Source organism: Zalophus californianus, chromosome 3, assembly GCF_009762305.2.
Source record: "Zalophus californianus isolate mZalCal1 chromosome 3, mZalCal1.pri.v2, whole genome shotgun sequence".
NCBI classification, from domain to species: Eukaryota; Metazoa; Chordata; class Mammalia; order Carnivora; family Otariidae; genus Zalophus; species Zalophus californianus.
The window spans coordinates 102,340,688-102,352,761 of record NC_045597.1 but is presented as its reverse complement, the minus strand read 5'-3'; the positions used below and the strand labels follow the sequence as shown (position 1 = coordinate 102,352,761).

The following is a 12,074-nucleotide window of genomic DNA, read 5'->3' as shown; positions in this document are numbered from 1 at the left end:
CTTCAAACACTGCAATCTTATTCTAATATTCTAACTCAGTAATGAAAACAAACATAGCAAAATTATGGTACTCTAAGCAATGTAAACCTTATAAATTTAATTTTTACCTGGGATTGTTTTTTAATGTATTTACTAAAAATTCATGTAGATCTATGCCAGTTGAATCAGTGTATTCTTGACTGGAATCTAAAAAACAACAACACAAAAACCCAGTATAAAGCTGTTTGAAAACAAATCCCTTTCCCTTTCACACATGATGCATAATCTTAAATGAGATGCCCCACATGGGAAAAAAATTGACAAATTAGGAAAAGGGAGTTTATGATGAACTCAGATGACCACAAGCTTTCTATTCCCATATAATAAACGTGACATCGATTTATATAACTGCATGTACATGCATGTCCTTAAAATTTTTTCTCACATGTGCCAGTTTAATTTACTCTAAATTCTTTAAAGACCCTTTTATATACACACAATTCTCATGATCAAAAATGCCTCCTTGAGTGAAAAGTTAGAATGAGTTAAATCATCTACATTTAGTGCAAATTAAGACAGCTTAGTTCAGTTATGAATATATGTAGAGGCAATAATTTGGAGGTAGGTAGGAATTCTAGTTCTGAAAGAATATTTAATTAGATTTGATCACGTCTATCACCAAAGGCTTGCTTTCAAAATAGTTTTCCAGACTATGCATGCATAGTTTTGCATATTTAAGGTTTTCCCCCTAAATGTAATATACTTATGCTGTTTATAATACCGGCCAATGTAACTGGGTTTACAAATCAAAGAAGCATTTTTACTGACTTGCAATGCTAGATGATGGTGGAGTTCCTTGAAACTGATTATGAAAGATAAACATTCTGGGTTTCCAAGAATATTCTTACTGGATACTGAGTATTTTGGCATCAGATCGTTGTATCATAAAGAATTAAAGAGTAGTATTATTTTTAGCAGAATCAAGTATTCAAATTATAGTGATTCCAGTATTCCATTATGAGAGACCAATAAGAGGTCAAGAGTTACCTGCCTCAGTGATCCTGGAATATGTTGCAGTTTTTTGGCTGAAGCATCTTACTGATGTTCAGATTTGTGTTGCCATTTTGCCCAGATGAACAAATATTTTATCATCCCTTCAGTCTGTTCTGTTAGCATTTTTACTACAGATATACTATTTTTAATTTTTCTGGGGGTAAAGGATGGAATTACTGATGTTAAAATTAAAATTTTGTTTGAAAACACAGAAATAAATCGCAAACCTCTTGATAACATTTTTCTGGGCAACTTATCACTGGCTTTTTCTTTTTCTGCTTCATCTTTTGAGGGCTTCTCCTCTTTTTCAAATGATTGCGTTAACTGGATCTGAATTTTCTCCTGTTGGAAGGCAAAATCAGTTATAAGTGAAAATATAAAGCAATTTAGTTAATACCATACATTTAATTTTTGAGTAACACAAAACTGTATAGAGGAGGAAAGGAACACAGTTTTTATGTTATCCAATTAGATTCTTCAAACTGGAATACAACTTAATATTTTTGTTTTTATCTAAGTCTAGACAGAAAATGTTAATGTTTTGAGTTGAATATATCAATTGAAACATATCCTCAAAATTACTTCAGAGAACATAAGTATTTTCTATATTACTCTGAAGGTATCTACTTATGAAACCCCTAAAGAGTCAGAAGCAAGGTCTTCTTAACCTATTTTTGTACTGGAGAAGCCACGGCCAAACAAAAGAATAATAATTATCATCAATTATGACAATAGGAACGAGTGACAAGTCAATACTTAAAAAATAATTTTTTGAGTATCCATTATAATCTCATACTCCTCCATTCTCTTAACATATAAAAATGTAAGTAAAACTTTCCAAAACCAAATCCACACAACTGATTATTTTTAATTTATGATTTACACATTACTATTCCTCCTTCAATCACCACAAAGTTTTAGAAAGGTTTCAAACAAGATTGTTTTCCTTCTGGATATGTAATATTTAATTGTGAAGTAATCACATTCTATAAAACTGAAAAGGAGAAGGAATTCTACATTCCATTTCAAAAACAGTGTCATTACATATAATTTCAGAACCCAAAGAAATTGTTGGAAATGAATTCACATATCCTAATAAGGCAAAAAAAAAAAAAAATCAAATCACATTGCTCTGTTTATTCAGGCAAAGTTATAAAGGTAGAATAACTTCCAGACCATTTCTACTAATGCTAGAGGTATGATCTATTTGTAGACTAAATGATGCTATTCTTTAGTGATGAAAAACTCTGATCAGATAATTACTTCACTTTTCTGGGTGATAGCTGTGGTGGAAATAGGTCTAATAAGTCAACATCAAAGGGGATATAAATTTCAGGAGTTAAACTTGCAACCACAAGAATTTTATTAACCTCCCCCCCCCACATAATTTTTTTGAAATAATATTTGGCAGGATTTCAGATCATATATATGTATTTTTTCCTATAGGGATGGTGACTGCTATTTTTATCTCCTTTTACTTCTGCTTCCCATTCTACCTCAGTTCAAATTTGTGCTTAGAATATAGGGCAAAAGCTCTGCATGGCAATTTTTATTAGAATGATGAATACTTGCTTTATGCCCTTCCTTTATCTTGCTTACTAAACTTCATACATTAAACAACTTCATATATTCATCAACTGGTAAGTAATTTTTCTCATTATGACTCATTTTCTAATCTACTTTCCTTATTTTATTCCTAAATGTAAAACAGATATTTAAAAAGGAATCCCAGAACTATGTTTCAGAAGAAGAATATTACAGAAGTTTTCCTGACTTATAAATTCTACTCCTACTCAAGAATAATCTATGGAATCCAGGTTGGAAGAAAAGATTTCGCATTTAGACCTTCACTAAAAGGAACTTCCATTATCAAATTTCATTGCTAAATTCCCTTCCCAAAGCCCTGCATTTTAATTACAGATACTGAATTATTTTATCAAGATGGAATGTATTTAAAAATCCAGTAGGCTTTATATGTCGAGGCCTTGCTTTCAGTTGGTACTGAGGCCTTGTTTTTAGTAGCAAATAAACAAGACATATTTTAAACTCAGTAGTCCTTTTAAATGAACTCTTCTGACTATAAATAACTGGAAGGATAGCAACATCTCCATAGGAAACTGTAATTCCTTTACTCTTCACTCTGTCATTGAAAGCTGTTATTGAGGTCACTTCCCTCTCATAAGCTCTCATCAGACACAAGTGACATTTCTCTTTTAATTGCCTCTCAATCTTTTGAACAATGAGTTTTATTCCAGATTAATTCCTCAAAAATCACATTCTGAAGCAGGCATTATTAGTTGGAAAGTGTCTCTACTGCCAAGAATTAGATACTACCACATTTCATGAGAAATAGTTCATTTTCTAATTCCCGTTCAGGTGCAATTTAGCTAACTCAAGGCTTGGAAGAAGACAACTTTCTACTAAAAGGAATATCTTTTGCTCAGAGAGAATAATAATGGGTTATTATCTGAAAAGAAAAAATATATTGTATCCAAGAGAAACTGAGAAAGAACCTATTAAGTGGAATACTGAACTCTGGCATAAATACCTTATTCATTTTTCACATGCTATAAACTCAGCTTTTTGAACTTTATATAAACAAAAATTATTATCTCTGATCAATAATATATGTATTAATATACAACATACAATCTTGATATTTTTTCTCATATAAATTTTCACTAGGCATATTTACGTAGCACTGTGAGAATTTTCCCTCTAATATTTTTCAGATCTGGTTAAAATGTACTGAATAAGACCTAAGATCACATTACACTTTTTCTCAAAAAGTATGTACTTTTTCCGTATTAACAGTCTTATGAATGCCTGACCCTTCTCATTTTCTCAATAACGTTGGATTAATTCCATGAGGCTAAGATGATGCAACATTTTGGATAGCGGAATGAAGAAATGAATTTTCAAAGAACGTTACAATATCCACTGCTCCACCTTGTACAGGTGTACTGTTTACTCTGACTTGTACAATATAACTTTTAAAATTGCTATTTAAAAAAAATTTCATTCATTTCTTCCAAAGTGTGCCATAACTCTTCAACCTTGTCAACAACCATGTAAAAGCCAAAGGTTAACATTTAAAAATGTTCTCCAGGCAATAATTCTTAATAAAATATTTTGATTATATTTCAGCTTCTTGCTTGAAAGTCCATTATTTTATTACTAACGTCTATCTACTTTATAGAATATTCAGTTATCTTCTAACCATGTAGTTAAATTTTAAATAAAAATCACAAATTTTTAACCCCATGTTCCTGACACTTGAACAAATTTCAAAGGAAACGAATCTGTGTATATTCTTCATTGACAATAAATAATTTATTTTCAAAACCTTCCTTTTCTTGTATTTTGGAAACAAAGAAGTGAAGTATTTTTAAAGAACCCAACACGTTCTAAATATATGACAACTATCTTCAATATCTATAGGAGGGTTTTGAGAGTAGAAGCTTCTAAATCAAGGTAAAGCACAACAGTCTGTTTTTGAATTAATAAATGTACAATTGGCATTTATTTAAAAAAAAAGATGTACAACCTGCCATGGTCATTTTTTTCCTTCCTCTTTTTAGTCATAGTTTCTAAAATAACCATGAAGTTGCTTTAATTCTTTGAAAATGGATTATTGGGATGTAAGGGGATATCAGACATGCACAATCCCTTAAGAAGTAGAACAAACCACAAAAAGGCAAAGTTATCACACTTGATGAAAACATTGGTAGAGGGTCCTAAAATATTTATGTATAAATGTCCAAAGGTAACAGGAGACAAAGATCAATGCATAGTTAAGATTATTAGAAAAGTAAAGCCACAGCATTAAAAAGAATACAAAAGGCAAACTGAACCATTTGCTTGAAACTCAGTTGTTCAATATTTTACAAGCACAGACAGAAGAGAAATTAGAAGTATTAAACTATTACAGCCAACCTAACTAGAAAACTGGCTTCACCATGCATTCAGGTTAATAAGTAAAATAATACATCAAGCCAAAGTCTTGGGTAGTCTCTCCTCTTCACACACAAGCAGTAAGTGTTTAACAAATTTATAAAAGCCAAAATCAAAAGGGCAAATTTCACCACAATTACATTCACTCTCAGTACTACTTTAATATTTTATAACTTTTCAAGAATCATTTATAATCCCTTAAAGTCATATTCCCAGTTATGTATATAATCCCTACATTCTTCCAGAGAAGCTACTGCACTAAGCCTTAGTTGAAGTAGTAAGGTTTTTCCACCTTTTCATGTGTATCTTCAGTAGCAAGTATTATAAAATGAGTTTCACTCATTAAAAATAAAACAAAAATATGAAAACACATACATAATGCACACACATGCATATACAACTTTTATTTAACCTTATGAAAAAATACTCTCCAGGAAGCAGGTTACTGCACCATGTCTTTAAATAACAATTTTTTTTTGTTTTGTTTTGTTTGTTTTTGTTTGTTTTTTTTACCTGGTTCTCCTGTGATATCTCTGCTGTAGGGGGTGGTGGAGATTCTTCACACACTGCAAGGCTCCGAACTAGCTTTAACTTTGAGCTTGACTAAAGAAAAGTATTTAAAATTAACACTACATTTCACAAATCTAGGGCATATCCAAAAGCCCCCTAGAGTTTCTTAGAAAGTTTCTTTATAGTTTCTGCCATGTATAAAAGTAGGTGAAATGTACAAGTTAAATATATCATTAAATATCACAAAACCTTTTGTTAAGAGTGAAAACAAGTAACTGCAGTTTCAAAAACTGTAGCAATAGCAAGAATGGGACTAATTCTAATTTCAAAACCCAAAGAATGGTAAGAAAGCCATTTTCTCTATAGAGAATCATTAAAGATATAAAAGCAATGCACAAAAGCGACTAGGCAAGACAAAAACCCCAAATAAAAGAAAATAAGCTTTCTGCCCCAAACAAAATATGACAAAACTAAACTGAATGCAGCGCTGTATGAAAACAAGGATTCATCAAGCATGAAGGAAGGCCCTTGGCATGCCAGCACAAAATATTTACTATACCTTAGACCTTTTTCCTGTCTGTCCAAATGACTGCAATGGCCGCTGAACACACAAGAAAGATTTGTATTAAATTTCATACCGAAACAGAGAGTTTGTTGCTTAATTCATAATCCTAAACCACAGAGAAACTACCTGCACAAAGTATTGGAAATGAGGAAATCAAAGTTGGTTTTAAGTAAAAAAGTACTGATTCCTCCCAGAAGCACACTTGTGGAAGATTCTCTAAAATCATTCTGTGGGTTGGTATTTTCTTTAGGTCAGCAAATGGCCACAATTCCCATGTTAACTGAGCTAAATGGAACTTGTAGGTTAACTTCTTAGGTAGTACCAAAATAAAATACACTTAAGTTATTTTATAACACACGATACTTTAAGATTAGGAAACACACACACACACACACACACACATACACAAAACCCTGAGGCATCTTCAGTAGCTGCACTTAGAAAAGTTCCAAACTTACTAAGAAGAATGTTTCAAATGCACACTGAGTCAGAGTACAACCATCTACCTACGGCGTCTTTTCAACACTGTAAGAAGTTCACCACCAGTTTATTAGTGATGGAATCCTATTTGCCTGGTCTAGGGTAAGACAATGAAGCAGAAATGAAGAAAAGAGGGCAGAGTTACAATGTGCATGTACATTCAGCATGACTGTAAGATTGTCAGGGTTAGCCTGGTGATGGGTATTAAAGAGGGCACGTTCTGCATGGAGCAATGGGTGTTATGCACAAACAACGAATCATGGAACACTACATCAAAAACTAATGATGTAATGTATGGTGATTAACATAACAATAAAAAATAAAAAAAAGATTGTCAATCACATGACTGGGACACCTGCTGGGGCAACCAGCTGTAGTTTGTGATACCACGCTTTGGTTTGGGAAAGCAGCTGAAGTGTCTGTGAAATAGAGCCACATAGGTTTTAAACACACTTTACCTACTCCAATCTACCTCTCTAACCCCAATATCAGACAGGTATCTATCGTTCATACATATTAAAACCAAGAAGCTAGTTTGGTACCAAACATGAAACATAAAAAAAAGTCCTTAATACCTAGATTAGCATGCTTGACCTATGAAAAAAAGCCACCATTTCATTCTAACATCCAAGAAAGCCTTCTGTAAAACCAACAGAAATGAGAATCTGCAGTACCAGTGTGTCCTGTCCCCCATTTTGTGTCCAAAGTTCTTGAAAGATAAGCAGTACTGTATTTTGGGGATTTTGTCCGTGGATTATGCATACTACAAATTTAGCAGTGACAACAAGAGGAAAATAGAAAAAATAAAGAAAAATGACTTTCCATGTCTTACAGAGAAGGAAGCGGCACATTAAGTGCATGCAGATGCACACGTCAGTGCTCCCTACGAGAGCTTCTACATGTCAGGACTGTCCTCTGTTCCCATTTACTTTCTTTAATTTGGTCAAGAGGATTTCTAACAGTCTAAAAACAGAATTAAAAAGTTATGCTACATAATGGAGTGAGGGCTTATAGGCAAAAAAGTGGGAGAAAATCAATAGATGAATACTAGAAAATGCACAAAACTAAATGAGTTCCAAGGCATTAGAAGAAAAAAAGAATCTGTAACTTACTCCCATCCTCAGTCATCCCTTATAATTCTAAATATCAGGGGTATAAAACTTTCTATTAAAAAACTTTAAAATAAAAGAGATGAGGAATTGGCAAATACAAGCTATATTTCCTATGCAGGAGGGCTGAATTTAAATCTCTAGCTTTGCTTATAAGTAGGTGGTCCTGGTCAAATTTTTCAGTTTATTCTCATCTGTATAAAAGCTCATACTACTTGTACTAGTTTTCAAGGCTCTTGAATAGGTTCATTAAAAGACAGATTTAAAAAAGGGGTTTTGTAAAACCTAAAGCACTATATATATGTAATAGGTTATTAAAGGTTAGGAATCTAGGCTGTCAGAAGACCAATGTCCTACTTCTGCTCACTAGCCGTAAGATTTAACTTAAAAAAAAAAATTAAGTGAGGATACTGTATGTTATTCCTATGGTAATGATTTAGAGTTTTCATAGACTTATACATGCATTCACCAGCTCAGTTTTAATTCTGTAGGAACCTCTGATGACGATGAAGATGAAAAGAAAAGAGAGAGGTAAAATTATCTGAGTTTGACTTCATTTAATTAACATGTTCTAAGTTCCTGCTTATATACAAGACACTGCCAGGCACTGGGGCTACACAGATAAGTAAGACAGTTCTGGTCTCAAGAATCTTATAGTCCAAGTTCAGAATTACTAAACAGTCAAACAGAACCCAACACCTTCAGAACCTCAGTCTAGTGCACTTTACATCAGACCTATAAAAAACCTTCTAGTGGATCAAATACTCTCTGTGGCAGACAGAACACTAAAGATGGCTTCCCCAAACTCCCATCCCCTGATTATTTAATCAAACTCCAATCTAAATATAAGTAAGGCTGTGAAGGGGGTTTTATAGATGTAACTGAAATCCCAAATAAATTGATGTTAAGAAACAGGGATAACTCAGCTGGGTCTGATCCAATCAGGAGAGCTCTTTAAAAGTTTAAAGTTTACTTTAGTTGGAAGCAGAAAGGCAAGTCAGAAATAAAGGGTGAGAAGGACATGACACACCATTGCTGCCTTCAAGATGGAAAGGCTGTGGGAGGACTGTAGGCAGGCTCTAGGAGCAGAGTGGCCCTTGGCTGAGAAGTCAGTCAGGAAACGTGGATCTCAGACTTACAGCTAGCTGCGAGGAACTAAGTTATGCCAGCAACTGGAATGAGCTTGGAAGCAAATTCTTCTCCCAAGTCTTCAGATAAGGGCCCAGCCTGGTCAACACCTTGGATTTTGGCGTTGTGAAACCCTAGACAAAGAACTTGGCTGAGCCCAACTTACCTTCTAATCTACAGAACTGTGAGTTGACAAGGGATGTTCTTTTAAGCATCTAAGTTTATAGAAATATGCTCTGCTACAATAGAAAACTAATACACTACTACATAAGTAGATTATAACCTGCCAAAGTGGCATTACTCAATAAAAATCAGTTATAATTTCACTTCAAATAGCAAAGAACTGAAATTACATAATATACACACAAGAACAAAGCAGAGAAAAACAAGTTCTGTTTATTAAAGTAAATAGCCTTTGTTTTATATTTTGGTATCGATTTGGCAGCCAGATTTGGCTTTAATAAGAACACAATTTCTTAAAAAATGTATCTTATTATTTAAAGCATGCTTTAACTTTTCCCCATTTTTTTAACCAGAAAAATACACACAAAAGTTACCATCTTAACAATTAAGTATACAGTTCAGTAATATTAAATACATTTATAACATTGTACAACCATCACTACCATCCACATCCATAATTTTTTTCATCTTGTAAAACTGAAACTCTATACCTAATTAAATATAACTCCCATTCTCCTCTCCCCACAGTCCGGGGCAACCACCATTCTTCTTTCTGTCTTAATGTTCTATTTGAAGTACTTCATGTAAGTAGAATCATACAGTATTTGCCTTTTGTGATTGGGTTACTTCATTTAGCATAATGACCTCAAGATTTATCCATGTTATAGCCTACTGCAGAATTTCCTTCCTTTCTAAGGTTGAGTAATATTCTATTGTATGTATACACCAAAATGTGCTCATCCGTTCATATGTTGATGGATGCATTTGGGTTGATTCAAGGTTTCAACTATTGTGAATAATGTTGCTAAGAACAAGGGCATACAAATATATATTCAAAATTATGCTTTCAGTTTTTGGGGGTTATATACGTAAAAGGAGAATTGCTGGACTATATGGTAATGCTATTTTTAATTTTTTGAAGAACTGCTATACTGTTTTCCATAGTGGCTGTCCCATTTTAAATTCCCACCAAGAGTGTACAAGGTTTCAATTCCTCCCCATCTTTGCCAACACTTGTTTTTGATATCCATCCTAATGGGTGTGTGAGGTAGTATCTCATTGTAGTTTTGATTTGCTTTTCCCTAATGATTAATGATGATGTGTATCTTTTCATGTACTTATTGGCCATTCAGAGATTTTCTTTAGAGAAATGTCTATTCAAGTCCTTTGCCCATTTTTGAATACAGTCTCATAGTTGTGTTTTTAGGAATTCTTTCTATATTCTGGTTATTAATCACTTGTCAGATACACGATTTACAAATGTTTTCTCCTACGGGTTGCCACTGCCTTTTTACTCTGTTGACAATGGCTTTTAATGCACAATTTAAAAAAATTTTCATGAAGTCAAATTTGTCTTTTTTTCTTTTGTTACCTGTGCCTTCGGTGTCATATCCAAGAAGTCATTGCTAAATCCAACATTTTGTCCCAAGTTAATTCCCCTCCCCCTTTTAGAGATTTGATTTATATTCCCTTTGGTACTCTGATTAGAGTAAGACCAGTGAGAATTATGCTTTATAAATACTATGAGATATGACTTTACATTGATTGTATATGGAGAAAAATTAACATTGGAATTAAGGCAATAACTACAAGTGCAAACCAAGCACATTATTCTGACACAGCCCTTAGTAACAAGCTCTTTGGGTTAGGTGATAATTGATATTGCTGCATGGCGTCAGTCATTTCTTTGAAGAATAATCTTTGAATGGCTTCATTCATTTAAAAAATACCTCCTACTGGCCCACAAAGGCCAGAGGGAGCCTTTGCTAATCTCCACTAGTGTCACTTGCAATCACTGTGCCTACAGTCTTCTGATACACCTGACTGAACATCTGTTTTACTTGTACAAGATCAATCTTCAGTGACCATGATCCCGATTAGGGTGGAGCCATCTGTGCTGGCACCTTTCATGGACTAGTAGAGCCTCTCTACTAAGCAGTAAGAAAGCAAGGTGGTTCAGGGCACACAGCAAGATGGTCTTCAAACCACTTTTAACTCAAGGCCAACACTGCCTAACAAATCTTGATTAGCCATCCTGGAATAAGCCTCCATGGTAGTTTTCAGCTGAGAAAAGCTACTTATGGCAAGAATCATGTTAAAGACAAAGGACTAATCTGTCCTTAGTCTCCCCTCATCAGCCTGATAGAGATGCTGAGTATCTTTCCTGAGCCAATTTGTGCCATGTATGCATGTGAGTTTAGCATTTTATTTTCCCTTTCTAAAACCCATCCATCTTGAGAACACCCTATCTTATCTCTCATCAGACAAGTCTCACAAACTAGGAAGCAAGTCAAAGCCTCGGACAGGGATGCCCCCTGGAGTGTCCTCATTTTTGCAATGTAACATCTACAAGACTCAGCAAAAAGAGCTTGAGTTCGCTGGAAAATGCACTGAAACACAGATGGCGCTTTTAGGGTAGTTGGGCAAAAATGAGGTATCACTGCTCTGGAAAAAAACAAATGGAGGTAGAAGGCTAGAGGCGAGTCTCAATCATGCCACTGGCTCTCCAGGTGACCCTGTGTAATTCATTTCCATCGGCGTAGGTATCTGGAAAATGGAAGGAGTGCTCAGATGAACTTTGGAAACTTTAGCTCTGAATCTTTGAGTTTAATGAATTTAACTCCAAAATGGTGGGTCATTACTTTGAGCTTCTCTTGCCAACTCAGGATCTTTTTTGGGAAGAAATGTCAATGGGATTAACATAGGGCACCTCTCCTCCAAGGCATTTCTTCCCTAAGTTCTTAAGGTTTTCAGGAGGTCCATGGTTTTCAAAAGGAAACCCATCCACTCTGAACCCAAACACATACTCTCAAGTTCCCAGGCATTGGGTCTGGCACCAGAAGACTAATATAGTCTTGTCTCAGATCTCAGCATTGACTCTTTTCTTGAGAATGCCACATTCCCTCTTTGGTAATACTGAACCAGCCTAGTGGCTTTCCTCCTGTTGTCTGTGGGGCCATGATCAGCATATCATTGCTCTGGGCTGTGTGTGTTTTTGCTGGAAACACCACAGGGTCAAGGAGTCTGGTGTGACTAATCATTTGGTTGGCGTAGCTTCCATAGCTTAATGGTTGTTTTCCTTTACTAGTGTTGTTGCTTTTCTCTTAGGCATC

General features: G+C 34.5%; 1 protein-coding gene across 10 annotated transcripts in view; it reads right to left on the bottom strand.

Annotated features, from left to right (window-relative positions):
- The window catches only part of R3HDM1 (R3H domain containing 1), a 198,699-nt gene that overhangs the window by 108,648 nt on the left and 77,977 nt on the right, over window positions 1-12,074 (bottom strand). For 6 of the 10 annotated variants that reach the window (XM_027588758.1, XM_027588759.1, XM_027588757.1 and 3 more), the window contains 4 exons: window positions 6,056-6,097; window positions 5,500-5,589; window positions 1,260-1,374; window positions 108-186 (listed from right to left, as the gene is read on the bottom strand). In XM_027588758.1, coding sequence (XP_027444559.1) covers window positions 108-186; window positions 1,260-1,374; window positions 5,500-5,589; window positions 6,056-6,097 — 326 coding nt within the window. Of the gene's footprint in view, window positions 1-107; window positions 187-1,259; window positions 1,375-5,499; window positions 5,590-6,055; window positions 6,098-12,074 lie in introns of those variants that run through there. The other 4 variants (XM_027588764.1, XM_027588766.1, XM_027588761.1 and 1 more) reach the window with 3 other exon arrangements.